At 31.9% G+C, this 19826-nt stretch overlaps 1 protein-coding gene across 3 annotated transcripts; it reads left to right on the top strand.

Annotated features, from left to right (window-relative positions):
• Window positions 1-1102: 1102 nt before the first annotated feature.
• On the top strand, window positions 1103-19546 carry PITX1 (paired like homeodomain 1). 3 transcript variants are annotated; one of them, XM_066591059.1, is made up of 5 exons: window positions 1105-1237; window positions 3286-3341; window positions 10316-10462; window positions 12297-12502; window positions 17813-19546. In XM_066591059.1, exons 2-5 carry the CDS (start codon window positions 3296-3298, stop codon window positions 18359-18361), a joined length of 948 nt encoding a protein of 315 aa, XP_066447156.1. In that variant the 5' UTR covers window positions 1105-1237; window positions 3286-3295; the 3' UTR covers window positions 18362-19546. The 3 variants fall into 3 exon arrangements, with proteins under 3 accessions (XP_066447158.1, XP_066447156.1, XP_066447157.1); XM_066591061.1 differs by lacking the exon at window positions 10316-10462 and having other exon boundaries at window positions 1103-1237; XM_066591060.1 differs by lacking the exons at window positions 1105-1237; window positions 3286-3341 and adding an exon at window positions 9565-9581.
• The last annotated feature ends 280 nt before the right edge of the window (window positions 19547-19826 follow it).

The following is a 19826-nucleotide window of genomic DNA, read 5'->3' as shown; positions in this document are numbered from 1 at the left end:
TTTTCCGATCCATTTGGGGAGCTTAAAAACTTCACCCCCCTGGCAGAAGTCTTGTGACGGAACCAAACGGCGCTGAATAGACCACATTGACTATAACAGAGTCCGTTTCATTTCTGGACAGGCTTCCATCTTTTACAGGACAAAATAGCATAGCCCTTGGACCAATATTGGTCTGATTAAACAAAAATTGGTCCGCTATCTATATGAAATTTCACAAAATGAGCTAAATATGACTTTTTTAAAACATTCAGTCGGAACTTTATAAACTCATATACAAGAACATATATATATGTGTGTGTGTATATATATATATATATATAGTTGTATATATTTATTTATATATATGTGTGTGTGTGTGTGTGTGTATACACATACATACATGCAGCAATTCGCTTACAGACAGAGGGGTAGGTTTTAGACTATTCTACACTGTTGCAGTAATACTATGACATGTTCTATTTACTAACTCATTAAAATGCTTGCATTTGAGTTTATAAACTTATAAAGTTCAGGTTAGATTAAAAAAAGTCATAGTTAGCCCATCTTGTGAAATTTTTCTCATGGTCATCATTATCAGTTGCAATAATAATAAATTACTAATAATAAAAAATATACTAAATATATCACAAGGTTATGATAGATAGATAGATAATTGCAATTAAAGTCTAGGCATTTTCAGTAGATGTAAAAAGCTAAATTTAAATACTATAAACATATAGAAAAAAGATTTTATATACAAGTACAAATGCTTCTATACTATTTTATAGTAAATGTAGTACCATAAAAACAAATAATTAGTCTAGATGGATATGCAAATGCTGAATTTCCCTAGTTATTTACTAAACAGTGGAAACATGTTTTCTATACATTCTGCTGTAGTGTGGGATGTGTCAGCTGTGTATATTGTATGTATCTGAGCACACAGGATGGTGAGGTGGTCCAGTATCTTCCTACAACTGCAGAGGAAACAATGAAATTACCTACAAGTGTGGGGCAAGTTTGATCAGACTGCTGGGTTTACTCTCTTGTCTCTCACACACACAGCCTCTTTCTCCTCAGTGAACACAGACACACACAATACCAGTGACGTCACCCAGATCTTTACAGATCTCCTTGAGAGGACCCAAAAGAGCTGGAAGTGTCTCCCAGATCTGCTTACTTCAGTCACAGCTAGGAATCACTGGGGATCTAGCAGGGAGCATATTGCACTACTCCAGCTGCAGAGATCACTTTACTGGTAAGTCTCCCAGGCTTCATTTCTCTCCATTGATGAAGTTCTCTCTCCTTCAATAATTTATTCTGCTAAGGTTAAATCCTCCAGTTACAATGCTGATTAGGAATAAAACAAAATGCATTTAACCTCAACCTCTCCTTTTATATTAAGATATGCTGTGCATCAAGTATAAATATTGCACCGTGTCAGTAAATATATTTGCCAGGAATTATTATTTTGAACTTTGAAAACTGCATGTTTATAATTATTACTACTATTATGAAGAACAGTCTATAGTTTTGTCAGCAAACATCATTTGAAATGTATAATTATTTTTTTCACCATAAATTATTTTTATTAGATATTCTCCTGCAAACATCTGTTTGCACATTAATGTTTCCTGGTTGCTTCCCCCTTTCTTCCGTCTGATTAGCCCCCAATTTACAGAGGCCCCTTGCTTCCAACATTCTCTGCTGTGCACAGTTGACAGCTAAAATTGCTTGGGTTATCCTTAACCACTTAAAATGTGTGTCATTATTTAGATAGTCATCCAGATTAAATGTGACCTCCTAATACAGATGCCCATTTTAATAGGCTCAATGCCCATCGTATATTTATACCATCAGACATCTTCTATTCATATCTTAACTTCTTCATTAGATTGTTAAAAGTTTCCTAGAGTAAGGGGTCAGAAAAAGCGTATATTTCTTAATGAAGGTAGAGCTATTTGTCTTTGGTAAAGATAGATAGATAGATATGAATAATATCATCTGAATTGTTAATAAGGCAGCAAGCCTCTAGAAGTACAAATTTTCCAGACAAGGTCTTCTTTTTTGCAGGGCTGATTTCTCAGCACAGCCTTGAAGTCAAGTCCTTGACATCTTTATACCTTGTATAAATTCTTTAGTGCCCCTGCACTTCGTCAAACCTGACAAATATGTTAGAAAATATAATTCCAATGGGGCTTTAGCTCACTTCACAAATTTAAGGATTTAGGCAAAAAAACAGTTTGTTCTTGGACTGGATATCACCATATAGGTAGCCTTGCAGTATTTATGGATGTTATTACTATACAATATCAGGACTTCCTCACAAAATTCAATGCCATGCAAAACATGAGTGATCTGACAAGACACACTTTTTATAATGCCTAATAAATGTAATACTTACAAGGGGCAGGGAAAAGATTTTTCCTCATAAGACGTCTTGTGTTTTCTTTAATAATGCTCATTACTATGGCAGTAAAAGGAAAAAAAAGTTTCTCAAGGAAAACTCTGCATTTAAACCATCCAGATTATGAATTAATAATCCCAAAAATATAACTTAGTTTCTACAGTTACTATGATTATATCTGAGAATATAGTTTGTTTAGGACCAATGAAGAGGCTTGATTATAACAGATCAGTATCTCGCAGAGGGGGGAAACCACAAACTGTTAAAAGAATAATTACAGGAGCTCCTTCATTATTTTCTTCCTCTGACAATTATGAATATGAGTGAAGCAAAAGTTATGATCTGTCAGTATTATGTATCCAAATGAGAGTATTAGCCATAAAGAATTATACAGCCCACCCTCCCCCATCTTCCTCTTTTTAACACTCCCCTGGAAAACACGAAAAATCTATTGAACAATGTTGTACACAGGAACTTCATGCAAATGAATCCAGGCTACTGTACAATTAGTGCCTGATTAAAGCCTCATTTGTGTAACTCTGCATGTTATGTAAAATTATGGTTTTACAATGTGTTACTATTTTCCACTGTTTTTATTGTTTTAATGTAAAAAAAATTGCCCTTATAATGCACAATTATTAAATAAATACCAAGAGGGAGACCGCATGTTATATTACACTTTATTAAATTAAATCTAAATGAAGGACAAGTTGGTGGTTGGATAGTGAATTAAAACAAATTAAATTAAATTGAAACTTCACAATTATTACAAGAATAGCAAGAAAATTGTTTACAGAATTAATACACAATGTTTTACATCTACATTTGTTACAATGACATTTCAGGAGAAAAAGACTATAACGAAAAATGCTAATATTTGTCATGTAATTTATTTACAGAGATATTGCTATGGAGCTTAGCCTTTCTAAGAATGCCCCCTCCTATGTTGACTTAGGTAAGCAGTAGACTTTGTTTATTTTTGTGTAAGTTTCACCAATGTTATTCACCTATAAATAAAAACAAATCAACCGCAAAATAATAACAATGTCACTAATAATAACAAGATATCATTGTTATTACAGGTAATAATAATAATAATAAAGACTAAGAAAATCAAAAGTACTCTAAAAAGAAATACGGAACAGTAAACTAGATATTTAAAATTAAAAAACAATCATGATTTATTCACATTATTTTACTACAAGATATAGGTCCTCAGATAGATATATGGATAGTCAGATCATAAATGCAACACATAGATCACACTAAATTTGTTAGTATTTTTTTTTTTTTGCAATTTTTAGTATTTGGTTTTGCTTTTTGTATAATTAACTATATCAAATAATTTTTTATCAATTTTTTAAAAATCACATTGATTTACTGTAGTCAAGGTTGGATTATGGTGTGTTAGGAATTATTTTTTTTTAAATGGGTCCTAATTAAGCAAATGCAAAAGACTGACGTGAATGTATCTTTTATCAGCATGCATCCACAAATCCAAATAATGCATCAAAAGATTATTACTATTAGCTTTTTAATGAAATCTATAAAATATTAGTGTGAAGCTTTGGAAACTAGCTGTAATAATTTAAAAAACTGAAACAAAATACAGTATAGTACTAAAATTGTTGCTAAACTCTTTGCATAAAGAAATAAAATGACTCGAGGAACTTTTTGCAATTCGCATACTGTTGGTCACAATGCCCTCTCTGCAGTGACTGCAGCTTTGGCCAGACACAAAGACCATGTATAATGTGAGCTTTATGCTCAGCCTAAGATTACAGTTCATTTTGGTTATTAGGGATTGGTCATGTCATCAATCGGTTATTTTATGGGTTTGGTGGGTCATGGAAATGTCCTTATTGTATAACTTGCATATCTTGTGTATCTTTGGCAGCAAAAGCAGTTGATGATATCATTAACCCAGTACATGAAATTAGCGCAGATGAGGGTGACTATTGGCCAAGCAGCAGCAAAATGTCAACAGCTTGTTAGAGATAGCTGATACATAGATAGATACATAGATAGATACATAGATAGATAGATAGATATGAGATAGATAGATATGAGATAGATAGATAGATATGAGATAGATAGATAGATAGATATGAGATAGATAGATAGATAGATATGAGATAGATAGATAGATAGATATGAGATAGATAGATAGATATGAGATAGATAGATAGATAATTATAAGTAGATAATGTGGATAATATACAGTATAAAGGGAGTTTCTTGAGATCTATACCCCTAATGTATTGCTTAATAGACTAGTAATATGTTCTGAATCTGCTTTAGAAATCTATTTAAGGCTCAATGTTTTCATCAACTGAAGTTGTTTAGTCTACAGGGTCCATTTACTAAATATTGTAGCAAAGGAGCTACAGTTGAAATCATATGCTAGCACTCAGGTTTGCTGTTACATTTGAGACACTCATGTCTCAATACATAGATGGATAGTCAGATAGATATTACTATATGTTGTATGTAAGCAAACATCTGTGTATACTTTAATTTTAATTTTTTTATTGTTTTGTATCTATCACATTCAATAGCTTATATTGGTTATACTAAAAGTGGTCCAGAGCCATCTTTCCATGTACACACACTTGTTGTTGTTGTTATTATCATCCTAAGTGAAAATAGTACAACTGCTTCCTCAACTGAACCAAGTCTATACTACAATTAACATGAAGATTCAAAAGAAAACAGTATTTTAGTCATTCTCATCTACTGTAGAAAATGTATATTGCACATGTAAACTTGTATTTTAGTTAAATATAATCTATCTCTGCATATATATGGCTTTATTATAATGCATAATTTTTTATTATATATTACTGATTTATAATCTTAGCATTACTAATAATATTGATTTAATTCAAATATTTCTAAGAAATACAAGCCATCTCCAAAATTATAATGCTGCTATTTTCAGAAAATAGTTTTCTTTGCATTATTCTGAGACATTACTACATATATTATGAAAAGTACATTAACACACATTAAAAAATATCAAATAACAAAACAATCTAACAATAATCAGTATATTTGATGTTCATTTTATTGTTTTTTAGTGTGAACTTTGGGGCATATCTTCTGCCTTTTTTCTATCCACAATCAATCAATCAGTACAGATAAAAAAAATGACTGAAAAAAATGTATTCATATATATACATAATTATATATAAAATTCATTGTACAGTTGCTTGGAAATCTGGAAAAGTATTAAAGTGTACCATTTCTTCAATTCTTAAGTTTATTGTTTTTTTTTACATTTGTGTTGTATAACCCATTACACACACGTCACTCTATAAGTTATAAGGCTGTCGTATTTAATTTATTCATTTTTTAAGACATTGGTGTGTTTAATACAATTATCATTGTCATAAATTATCAATTAATTTATTTACATATTTTTTTACTAATGATTGCACATTAATTTAAAACAATCCTAAAGTAAAAATTAATATTGTTAACTCATAATTTTCAGGTCTTTTACATATATATAATAGGTAGCTGTAGATACATGCATTATTCTATCCATATAAGTGGCTTATGATATGTATATGCATCATCTGCACTTTACCTGGGATTTAACTATTTATTCATTTAGAAGTACATATTCAGTTAATCAACAAATTAAATACATGAAAATATATATATCATATATTTAAGTGCATATATTATTTAATATTAGGATTAACAAAATAAATATATATACATATAATATATATAATAAATACTGTACAATCTACATCATATAGGTTACCTATACCTTATAACCTATACTTAACGAATAGTTTAATATTCTAAAGCACATATATATACATACATTTTTAAATATATACAATAAGTCATTTGAAATGTTTTAGTTGCATGTATTTTTTCTATTCATCAAGCCGTATTTAGTTGTAGCGTTATTTTTCCTTTGCATCCTTAGGGCTCTTTCACATGAAGAGCTAGGCGCCCAACAATCACGCACTTAAAAACATTCCTTGATCTGAATGATTCCCTAGGAAACCATTGCTTCTAATAGCTGTGTTTTTAAAGCATGTGATTTTTGCGCACCTAACTACCCATGTGAAAGAGGCCTTAAGCGGAAGACAGCATACAATATACCGATTTGTTCTGTTTAATACTAAGGGAACACTATTAATTGGAGGTATTTTTTAAAGGACACTTTCTACATTTAGAACTTTGTTTCACAAACAATAGATTAGATTTACTGCTTCTTAAAATATTTAACATGTCATAATTTGTTCACCTTTTCATTTACAATCTGTTCTGAATTTCTGATAATACTAATCTACATATTGATCTAGCATTAATCAACAAAAGCATACTTTAGTTATTCAACATCCCAGAAAAATGAACCAAATTGTAAATATATATATATATCTATATAGATACATTTAAACGAAATTATGTCTATATATATATATATATATATACATGCACACATAATTAGGTTTACGTTTGTGACCCATAGATGGTAAATAAATATGTCATATATAAAATTTACCCTTATATTTTCTTTACATACATACATTATATACACATATGTGTATATATGTGTAAAGAAAATATAGCTATATATCGTACATACATTTCTTATATATATCTAGCAGTGATTAATGTTATGATTGTGTGAGGTGAACAAATAAATCTAGAGTTCTATTTCTCCCTCTAGTGGTCTTGTACTTTATACCACTCTGTACATTACGAATCCCAATTACCAGTATTAACCATATGCTTGATTTAGTACTCTCTACAAGTTCCCTTTATGTGTTAAAAGCACACAGAAACCTCCTATATATAATGTTCACACACTATATATGCATATAGATAGATGCAGTAGAGCTCATGTGAATTGGCTACTCCACTTTGTATCTGTCTGTTTCTCTATGCTCACCTTTGTTTTAGCTATGATTGTCAAATGCAGTAAGTGGACATATAGTGAGGAGTTATCCTAGCCCTATGCAACACTAGTGATTTTTCCCTATAGCATTAAGAGGATTTGCCTAATTGATTTGAGTCTATACACAAATTTCATATAGCTCCAGGGAGCGGCTTGCAACAGACAGCAGAGCGTTTAGAAAGATTACCTGTTGGCTAAGCAGTGCAGTTCTAGATGGGTCTTGCTACAACAACTTTAGTTAAACAGGTCTCTCTAGTAATTTACTAGTTACTTGATTGGGAATGATTTAATTATATAAATATAGCTATTCTTTTGTATATTAACAGCGATGTAGTAGATTGTGCTAATATTTATACAACTAATATATTATCCTAATGTATTAGATAAATATATAGATTTGTTATGGAACGATATAATGTGTTACATGTCTGAACTTATCTATACGAAGATGTATATAACTGCAACATTGATAATAAGACAAATCTGCTTGGATGGATGGATGGATAGGTAGATGTTCACTATTATTATAGTAAATACATACATACATTATATATATATATATATATATATATATATATATATATATATATATATATATATACATATACACAAACACACACACACATATATATATATATATATATATATATATTCTATAGATAGGCATGCGGATAGCGCCTTACCTATATTGCTACATTGTTGCATTTGCTGTCTTACTATTATGCAACTGTATTTTAATTGTTCCTTTTTATGGCTCAATTGCTAGGTGCAGTTGTTATTTGCTTTAGAGCTATATTGTTATCTTACAGTTGTAATGATATATACAGTTGCTTATTGCTTTAGCAATATAGATGCTATTGGAATTCTTATTTTATCTATGTATAGAAAAGAAGATGAGCAGCTTTTTTAGTGTGTCTCAAGGTCTCTACAGAATAGAAAACCTAGACAGTGTCTAGGCAAACACATGTAATCTTATCACATTCTCTTATCAAGCCTAGTCCACAGACTATAGGTCCTTACCACTCACTCTACATATGTTTATCTTACTTTTCAATAGCCCTAACCTGCTGTGCTTTGTCTTGTATGAAGTGGCAAGCTACACAATATTGACTGTGAGTGTGTGTGTTCTGTGTATCCAACATAATATAGGTGTAAACTACACAACCTTGAAGAGGCGCAAGCAAAAAAAATGTTTTCAACCTCTTTTTGTTAACTATTTAAAAAAATTAGAGTCCAAAGTCATCAGTTTCACATGTTTTATTCATGAATGAATGCTGATAGTAAGCTCTAGTGAAGAACCACTTACAGAAATACAACAGTTTTAATTTTCAGAATATAAACCACATTTCCCATAGATACAATAATAGGAGTGAATGTTTTCAAACATCTTCACTTATGTACAGAATTTGCTGCAAATTTTGTGACTCCTACATTTGCTGCGCCTTGTTCCTGAAATAATACAACAGAAAAGAGGCTGGGGATAAAAAATATAAAATGAGGATTACGGATAATTCTGGTAGTCTTCATATGATAGATAAATAGATATGTAGATGTGTATCTCCTAAAATACTCCTTGTGAAAATTAAGGCAAGAATTGCAAATAACCTGACCTGAATCATGAGAATATAAAATATCTATAATATTTAAAAAAACTACTGAAAAAAATAATAGAATACTAGTAGTGGTATTCCATGGTAGGAATGAGAAAATAGCCATATTATTGATTTAGGAGTCTTGGCAAGTCCCCTGGAGAATGTTTGTAGGGATCACTATGTTTACTTGTATAATACTAATTATTGTTAAATACTAACACCCCAATCAACCCTCAGTACTGACATCACAAAATAGCAAAAAAAACCCTAATAGTATAGTTTAAGTTATAGTAATTCTCCCTTTCAGTATTAATACAGAGGCAAAGAGAAACTGTGTGTGATTATATTATTTGATTTGGGTGCACATATATATGTAGAATCTACGAATAGCAAGCAATCTAATATTGCATAATATCTTATTACTCAGATTTAAATATCAGCTATCAATTTTGTGGCTTTCTACTCCACTAAAAATATATTTATTTTAGATAGATAGATGTGTGCCTTTTTTTGTGTTTGCAGTAATGCCGAGTAGGACTTGCAAAGGAGGTTGAGTCTATTTCACTGATTGTAATACCACTCATGAATTGCTACATGCTGTCTTCACTCACCCCAATCTGCAACCTAGGTTAGGAGCAGCCTGCAAAGTTCCTGAGGATCACTAGAACTGTTTTTTAAGGTATCTAGCTCTTTCTGACAAAGTCTGCCATGAATAGCTGAATGGTATGTTGAAATGGTATGAAAGTATATATTTACTTAAGAGTCTATCAATATTTGAAGTAAGGCAAGGTATTCAGAGCTATACAAAACCATATAAATCACCTAAGTTGTAAAGTTCAAGGGACATCACGGCCATAAAAAGGAGCAGGTCTGAGCTAATGAAAAACAAAGCTAATTATTCTCTGCACATTTATTCCAAAGTTATCCCCTGATGGTGGTAAGTAAGGTTATTTAGAGGAATTGGTGTCTCTTTAAGAAAGGCCTTGCCAGTAAAGCTTAGATACCTTAGAGAGCAGCTCCAAAGATCTATGGGGAGTTTGCAGGCTGCTCCTTAGCTAGACTGTAGGTTGGGCTGAAGACTGCACATAGTAATTTATTAGTAGGGACTGGGAGGTATTAAGCTCAGTTGGGCGGTGCTCCAGTATACTGCAACTTCTACTAGGGCAGGTCCTTTAATCTCTTTAGCTAAAAAACGATCAAGCCAGCAGCTTGTACTTCCTAACACTCTAATGTATCTTTGCTTGGGAAACTACATACAGCTTACTGCCTAAAAGGAAGGAACTTTTTTTCCCCAAGTCAGTTTTTATGGGTCTCCAGCCTTTACAAGGACAGAACCTGGATGTGACTTGGTTTGTATAGGATCTTTTGGAATACCAGTTTTCATGAGCAGTATTGTCATGGATTCTTTTAAAGGGGGTATGAATCTGGAGAGGTTGCCTGAAAGTTTAAGACCCCAGCCGTCTCATGACATGGCCTCCAACTTCCATTTGCCAAGATCAACTGAAACTAGAGATCCAATTGAGAATTCAGCCAGTGAATCATCTGATACTGAACTCGCAGGTAATATTATTAATTAGCAACGTACTTAATGAAATCCTATCTATATGCCTTACGCCTTATAATTGCCACAGACATGCTTTATCACATATAGCTCACTATTACTATTGCGTATTAGGATATAATATTACTAATTAATAATCATTATAATATATTACCTTGCTAGCATATCAAATTAACATTTACCAGAGTGAATTGGATAGATAGATAGATAGATAGATAGATGGATAGATAGATGGATAGATAGATAGATAGATAGAATGTTTCAACTGCTTCTTTATAATGCAGTATTTAGAGATCTTTTAATTTTTTTTATATGGGTTTGGGATGTTTTTGTGTTTTTTTTATCATTTAGTGATCTTATTTGGCTACGTAAATTTAAATGTGAAGGTACAGCTTTTGTTTGGACTGATTATTTTCAGGGCTGACATGTTTATGGCAACAAAAAATAAATATTTTGCAGTCTCCTTGCAATAAATCACATTTGAGAGAAATATGTAGCTGTCTCTCAGTTTAGATTATTTGAGGACAGGCCTTATGCTGCCCAGAGGAAAATGACACACAGTTTGCTGAAAAGAATTAGTATTTGAGAATTATTAAAATATGAGGGAGAACTTGTGCTTCCATGAATTCACTGTCAATCGAGAGAGAAATACACAAGTGTGTGAGTATATATATATCTCCACAGTTCATGCTGGAACTGGTTACGTAGTTATTGTATTCAGACAATATCACGTATGTGCTTTGTGTCCCTCCTGACAGGCATTTTTCCCTCTTCAGACACGTAAAAATTAGACAGGTCAGTTTAGGTAACCTCACAGAAATATCACAAACTCCCAGAGGGTTTTTTTACTCTGTGGCCTATTGAAAGCAGCTACTGAAAGGCCCCTGTAATTTAAGGAACATCAATATTTGTTCCTTTATTACAGCTAAAAGAAATGTATTATTCCAAAAGAATAACTGAATACAGGCCATTCTAGTTTTATTCTATCAATTTCTACTACTGATGCCTTTTCAATTCATTTTTAATCTATTATCCCAAGTTAAAAATAATAAATAAAAAATGAGATTGCAGAAACAAATATTTTAGCCCATTTTATAGTTACTCTGTGCATTTACTATGAATGTTATTATCATTATTATTTACAAACGTTGGTATGTCATAAAAATGATGATGATGATTACTAGTATTGATAGCGGTTGCAGTAATAGTGTTACTGACTCTAGTAGCGCTGGAGCATATGTGAATTATCTTCATATGTTAATATTATCACTATTATATTTGTAACTGTAGAAATACAAGTACAAAGTAACCTAATTTTCTTTCATTTCCAATTAACATTTTACAGAAAAGAGATGCTTGTGTAGACATTTCTATTACACTGAAATCAAACTTTGTCTATGAAGTATAATTACAGAGATATCTACAATAATATATGTGTACAATAAAAAAAAAATACATTGGCCTGTATATATGAAATGCCAGCATATTTGTTAGCAGGCATTTTTATTTTCTATATATGCTTTGTTTCAGTTTGCTCATTCCATACTAAATATTATAATTCTATGATCATAATAATTAATAATAATATTATTTACTCGCAATTTTTTTTTCAGCTTGACTCCGAATTCTCTAGTTATTGTAGCTATATATTTTATGACCTAAATTGTCATATGTTTTAGGTCATATTCTTAGTGAAATCTAGAAAATAAATTATTGTTCATGCATTTATTTAATTTTACGCATATTTACTGATACAGGAATACAAAAGTGCATATTTTAGTGCAATCTCCAGTACTGCTATGTTACCAATCTTTAGCTCTGGATTCTCCACAGAAAAAGACAGGAGCGGGGAGCCAAAAAGTGAAGATAGTAATGTGGAGGACCCTTCCAAGAAGAAAAAGCAGCGAAGACAGAGAACTCATTTCACCAGTCAACAACTGCAGGAGTTGGAAGCCACCTTCCAGAGAAACCGCTACCCTGATATGAGTATGAGAGAGGAGATAGCAGTGTGGACAAACCTGACAGAAGCCAGAGTCAGGGTAAGAGCAAGCCTGTGTATTTGTTGTGTGTGTCCTGCAGCCTCTCTAGGAGATAGATAGATAGATAGATAGATAGATAGATAGATAGATAGATAGATAGATAGATAGATAGATAGATAGATAGATAGATAGATAGATAGATAGATAGATAGATAGATTTACTGCAAGTCGACACACAATGAGGAGCAGGAAGGGAGGTAGAGAGCCACAATGAGAAATCTTTAACTATGAAATCTGATCTGTTTCCTGTACTCACTGTACACTGCTGACTTTCAAAGCTCAGTTACGTTGCAGAAATGCACTATTTTTTTATTCTGTTTTACTGAATATTTTGACAAGATAAATGAGTCATACATTAAAAAGCAGTAGGCCAAGTATAGACACTGACACAAAAGCAGCATTAACCAACTAAAAATGTAACATTACAATACATGCTTATGATCTCAGCCTCAAGAAGAAATTAATGAAACATTAGATTCTTAAAACGTAGATTCTTATATCCATTTCCACTGATATAAAAGAATGTAATCGAATTATGCAATCCACACATTTAGGGTTCCAAGTGTAGGATAGCTTAAATGCTTATCATCTGTAGCAAGTTCTACTCTGATTATTTTTTATTACCTTATTATAATAATAATAATAGAAAGTAATTATATTCATATGCAAACACATGAACAAATAATTTGGGTATTCCATCCTTTAAGCCATGACTTACTTTTAAAACTCTCATAGATGAGAACCTAAAAAGTAACTTTTATTAGTAATACTAATAAAAACAAAGCTCTGTTTTTTTATTAGTATTATTAATAAATGTTACATTTTAGGTTCTCATCTGAGAGTGAACTGATAGCCAGTTTTTTGAATCCTCACTGCCTTTCAATAAGAGGAGTTCTATGACTTATTACTTTTACAGTTAGTTCAATAACGCTGTAAATAAGGGAAACCTTTAATATAAGCTATTGATTAGCCTGTTTATCTAATGCAGGCCATAAAGAATTTAATTCAAAGTAGTATATTTCATATACAGCAAGGTTTATGAAAATACGTTTGATAACTAAAATAGCAGGCTTTTCTTTGTTTTACAGTTATTTATCTATTCTGTATTTATTTCGCATCATTTTATACTGATGGGTTATATCTAAAATGAATGGTAATAATGCTAAAATAATTAAAAAAAACACAATTATGATTCCATGAGCATGCTATTATTTTTATACCCCAGTGTTTTTATGCCTATAATACCCCAATATTGCTGCTGTCTCCCTTCTACTTTCTCATTTTCTCAAAACCAATATAATTTTGCACAGAGACACATTAAAAAAAACACTGGCCCCAAACAAAGACGAGATGGAAAACTAAAACCCATGGCTGAACCTAAAGGCAAAGTCAGATTGAAAGGTTCATTTCATATGGCTCCTAATAAAAGAATGAAGAAACGGAAATGATTTTCATGTAAAAATAACAGTTAAATCTTGCTGCATAGGGTCAATCAGTTGTTATTCTGTACAGCTCAGTAGGACATTTTACATAAGACGGAGGATACATGTATGTGAAATCTGTGTTGGTCCAAGGAAATGTGATAGTTTTCTATGTTTTGTGTGTGCTGCATTCACCGGGGGCTTTTTGTGACTGTCTATGAATATAGGCTGCCTCGGGTTATAAAGTGGAAATATCAATAAGCTGCTGCCATTTTAGGATGCTTGAGTACTATGTATTTATATTGACTAAAGAGATGATGCATTAACAAACTGGATTAAAAGGCTAACTATAGATATAGGATACTAGCAGTGGCTTCTTGTATAATGGGATGTGTCCTGCTTTCCTATATATATATATATATATATATATATATATATAGCGAGAGAGAGAGATCGGTGTCTTGTTTTCATAGATAGATAGATATACACGTAGAGTGGCTTTCTCATTCATTTGAAGAAGGTGGGACGTTCTGTCTGTAGATAGATACTTTGAAGCTTATTTTTGTAGGGCTTTTATACTCTTTTCTAGGTCAAACTATGTAGAAACCACTGCATACATGGATATCAGCTTTTCAATCTTTCTGTTAGATTCTGCTGTATTTACAGCGCTCATGTATATACAATACTATGGGTTTTTTTTAAGGTAAACTCATGTACACTGAAATAATATGTTTACATCAGTGTGCTTCTCAAGCAAATAAATGAGATGCATCAAAAATAGTGTCCCATATTTACAAAAACACTAAATCCACTTTTCCCTAACAGAAACCCTCATGCACCTTATGGAAAATCTTGCTGAAGTAACTAGTCCTCAATGCTTTGTTTTTGTTTTCCTTGCATATTTTCTGTTATTCATAATAGTATTGACTTTTTGTGTTAGTTCTATAAACAACATCATATTTATGCAAAGAACAGTCCACTAGTATGTAAATTCATACTGAAGCTGGAAGAAAAGAGGGCTTTGTGATTTACATACAAAGAGGCTGATGTATGTATATATATATATATATATATATATATATATATATATATATATTATATAAACTAAACATTGTACTATTATTTAGTATGGAGATGAATACAAAAAAAACACAAAGCAGGCAATTATTTAGAATTATAGTGAAAACTAATTACATAGATAATTTATTTTATAAAGGAGGATTTCACTTTTCATACAATTTTACATTTATGTTTGAATTATTTTTGTTCCATGTGTTTAGAACTTTATACAATAGCAATTAGTATTATTTTCCAAAAACATCATTTAAATATAATGATCACATAAGAGGCAGCACAAAACATAGTAAACGGAATAGAAACTAAAGGAAAAGAACCTTGTTTAATGTGTCTATGTAGGCTCATGATCAATATGTGACAGGGCTAGAAACTTAGATAGATAGATATCTGAATAGTCATCTCCTGCTGATCTACTATGCATATATAAAGATCTATAGCTTACGGTATATACTGTATGCCTATAGAATTGCATTGTCAGCAGAATAGTACTCTAAACGTATTCCTACTAATGTGAGTGTCTGTATATACCCCACTTAGTAGATACACACATTTTCTATATAAAACAAGGGTAGTACATATATGAGATCAGATTATTTAATATTATGAGAAATTGAATTACATTTGATAAAACAATGTATTTTGTTACAATACTGAGTGGTCACTAAATAAGTGAATGATTCAGAATTGTTTGCTAGATCAGGTTTTTTTATTTATATTTTTACCAGATTCAGCGGTGTTTATGCTATATATTTATATATGATATGCTGCAACATCATATTAAATAGGGCAAAATAATATGGAAAAAAATAGTACAGCATATTCTTGTATGTGCTACAAATAAAAGACTTGCATCGTAAATACATTTTAGCTCATATTTATTGCAAGCTAATACTTTATGCCTAGCTGTTTAGGACAAATATAAGCAGATTTAGTGTAGATCTATATAACACTGTTGTAAAATATTCTTTGGATCACAGAAAGTGCATATTGGGATGAAATTAAACGGTAATATATTAGTTTAATCTCCTCAATATGCACTGTGCTCTAAAGAATATTTTACAATGTTATATACACAATAGCACATAGTATAATAAATTAAACTGTATACTATTGGCTATAGTATAACTTATTCATTACACAATACAATTATAGTAATTCCATGATATAATATAGTCTTATAAGTTAAGCAAATTAATAAATGTTTCAGGTTGCCCTCTTAATGATTTTAGTTTTTTGTTATTTTTTTTTACCTTTTAAATGGTCTTTTTCCTTTACTTACGGAAACTACATTTGATGAATGGTTCTGTCTGCTGTGTTTCTGTTGCAAATACCTTTTTAATTAGGAATGCTTTTTGTAAAGTCGTTATTTGTTCCATGAGTGTTTTCTGTAAAAGTAAAGTCAAGGGTATGTGAGCAGATGCAACAGCAACTGGTCAGGGCAGTAAATCCTAATGAGTTCTACCTGTATACAGAGCATATCCAAAGGGCAGTGGGAAGATTGTGCTTCAGCATTACTAATCCAATCCTTGCTTTTATGATCTGGAAGGAGGGATTTTTTATTATGCACACTATATTATTAGAGAAAAGCCCTTGATAAAACATTGACCATATCCAATTAATATCCTATAGAAACTAAAGAGGCAAATTACCTGCAGAAGGGTCTTGGCAATCCAGAGATGGAAGCAGCTGTATATAGAATTAAAAGTATTAAATGTGACATCACCACTATCTACTTAGTTTAGCAATATAATGTATTGTAGGTGGCACGTAATAAATAAGAAGCATTTCATTATATATATATATATATATATATATATATATATATATATATATATATGTGTGTATGTGTGTGTGTGTGTGTGTATATATATATATATATATATATATATATATATATATATATATATAATAGGCGGACAGCGTTTGTGGAATTACAAATGGTTATAGCTAAAACTTATCAAGATAGCGGAGAAAAACTGTTAATGATAAGCATTAAATGCTTGGATTTGTAGTTCTACAAGATCTGTGAAAGTCTAGCAATTTAGCCAGCCACAAAAGAACAATTCATTCAGTTAATCTATTCAGCAAATTATTCATTCAAGCTTTTGAAAGAAAGTAAACTGTATTTCTGTAGTCTTTATTGTCACAGAAGAATTGTCTGTCTATCTCTTTTTTTGCATAGATAAATAGCATATTCTGACTTAAACTTAATATAATTGTGGGTTTTTTTGGATCTCTGTTCTGAATTTGTCTACTCCCATATAACGTGGTTGAGTTTTCAAGCAGCAAGCAACCAAATGCATTGTTTAAATCAATGACTTCATGATTCAATATGAATATGGAGAAAGAAAAAGGGAGAGTCTTTAAAATGCTTTAATTAGATTTAATTCAGGCCAATTAAATGATAAAGTTAGGGTAGATATACTAATTATCTTTTGCCAAGAATGCCCTCTTTTAGTTGCCCACAAATATCGCTCTGAGGAGCTCATTAATTCCCTTAATAAGCACCACTGTGATTTACTGATTAATATTTTCCCCTATAGATCTAAGACGTCCAGGGCACCAGGCATCATCTAGTAAGTCTATTTCATTATTATCCCAACACAAACGGTTGTAGGGAAATTGCTAAATGCTTCCCATTTCAGTTTGAAATGTTTGTCTTTTTTGGTCGCTTGACCTTCAGAGTTGTTCTGGTATTATTATTGAGGTCAACCAAGTGCAGGTGTTGTCAGGGGTCTACTCTAGATGGCTGTGGGTGACCTTTGTATGGCGCAGCCACACTTATGGTTTAACTTTTCTCTTTATTTTGCAGGTCTGGTTCAAAAACCGTAGAGCTAAATGGAGGAAAAGGGAGCGCAACCAGCAGATGGACCTATGTAAGAATGGCTATGTCCCTCAGTTCAGCGGCCTCATGCAGCCCTATGATGACATGTATGCAGGATACCCATACAACAACTGGGCCACTAAAAGCCTGACCCCTGCTCCACTGTCTACCAAAAGCTTCACCTTCTTCAATTCAATGAGTCCTTTGTCTTCTCAGTCCATGTTTTCTGGCCCAAGTTCTATCTCCTCAATGAGTATGCCATCCAGTATGGGGCACTCTGCTGTACCTGGCATGCCAAATTCAAGCCTAAATAATATCAATAATCTTAATAATATCAGTGGGTCCTCGCTCAACTCAGCTATGTCTTCAACAGCATGTCCATATGGACCTCCTGGTTCCCCATACACTGTTTATAGGGACACCTGTAATTCCAGTTTGGCTAGCCTTAGACTTAAATCCAAACAGCATTCAACTTTTGGATATAGCAGCTTACAAAGTCCAGGATCTAGTTTGAATGCTTGTCAATACAACAGCTGATGGATTGAGCATCAAACCCTTGTGCCCTGTGGACTTTTGACTTTGATAAAGGACCAGAAACGTTTTGCAAGAGACACAAAAACCTAATACACATGGATGAGTTGCAATCTTCTCTCTGGATTATGCGGGTTGTATGTACTTGAACTTGCACAGGATTTTCCAGTGTCCACTTTATAGAGAGATTTAGTGGAGGTAAAGTTTTCATATCTACATTTTTGGTAGTCATCATAGATTGGGGAGATGTATTGTGGTCTACACTGAGCTTGGTGATCATTTACCACTGCAAAACAGGTATTTGCAGAGGAAGAGTCTAGGGGGAGAGGCGGGAGAGAGGAAATATTAAACTATAAGGTATTAAAATAAATAAGGGTTAACCACTTAAAAAGGTTATATGTAAATATATAAATATATATCTGCCGCTACATTGTGTCAAATGATTGTGTGCCACAGTTTAATAAACTGGTTCAAGTGCATGGATCTCAATGGTTGTCCAGATAAAAATAGTCATTTTTATCCGGTTTATTCATTTCGCCTATAGAATGATAACAGCCAGTATCCCCCATAGCATCCCAGTGATCAAACTAAATCCACAGCATTACATCAGTGGCTTTTCCCACCCCAGATGTATTTATGATATGCTTTGATCGGTTGATCAATCTTATTTATCTGCAATCTCTTTTAGCTCCCCGTGTATATTTTAAATATGCTATGTAAAATAAATGGAATAACCCCAGGTACCTAGTAGTGTGACAACATAACAATTGAGCCGTTGAAGTCATTTTGCTCACCAGTCACAAAAAGTATTCCGTCACAGTGTGAGACAAAGCAAAATATTCTGGTGTAGCATTAATAGTGGTTTGTTGTTCTAATTCAGATTTTTTTTTTTAATAATATGGCAACATAATCAAGATTTTTAGCCAGATATTTGTCAATGTTCTTTCTATACGGAAACTCCATATAAAATGCACAAAGTGTCCCTCATTCTCTCCCTTGCTCCCCTCCTTCTCTTCAGTGTATTGTACACCTGTGGTAACCGTAATGTGGATGTGTGGATGTTTTATAATGATGTTGTGCTGGATAAGAGAATGCAGTGTCATTTTTTATAACTTATGTTTTTGATTTTTTTTTGTGAATACTTTTTTTTCAAAAATTAAGAGCATGGGAATAAAACAGATTTAAGCAAAAGCTTTTGGGTGTTTTTTGCTAGTCAAATTCTGTTATTTATTATAATGTAATTATGACACAACTTTTACAAAATAAAATAAATGTATCATCTGCCATATTGTTCCTCTCTTTATGGTAAAAAAAAAACATAGATAAATTTTAGTTTAATACAGTCTACACCACTGGTCTGGAATATGCAATATTTAACTTATGGCATTAAAAATTAAATGAAAATTATATATATAATTATACACGCACATATATATATATATATATATATATATATATATATATATATATA

Source organism: Eleutherodactylus coqui, chromosome 2 (assembly GCF_035609145.1).
Source record: "Eleutherodactylus coqui strain aEleCoq1 chromosome 2, aEleCoq1.hap1, whole genome shotgun sequence".
Lineage (NCBI taxonomy): Eukaryota > Metazoa > Chordata > Amphibia > Anura > Eleutherodactylidae > Eleutherodactylus > Eleutherodactylus coqui.
This window is presented reverse-complemented; position numbering and strand designations above follow the sequence as displayed.

Coding starts and splice junctions, on each gene's coding strand:
- PITX1 (XM_066591059.1), top strand. CDS start 3,296: ATGGAGCTTAGCCTTTCTAAGAATGCCCCCTCCTATGTTGACTTAG. Junction 3,342..10,315: donor CCCCTCCTATGTTGACTTAG/GTAAGCAGTAGA, acceptor ATTCTTTTAAAG/GGGGTATGAATCTGGAGAGG. Junction 12,503..17,812: donor TGACAGAAGCCAGAGTCAGG/GTAAGAGCAAGC, acceptor TTTATTTTGCAG/GTCTGGTTCAAAAACCGTAG.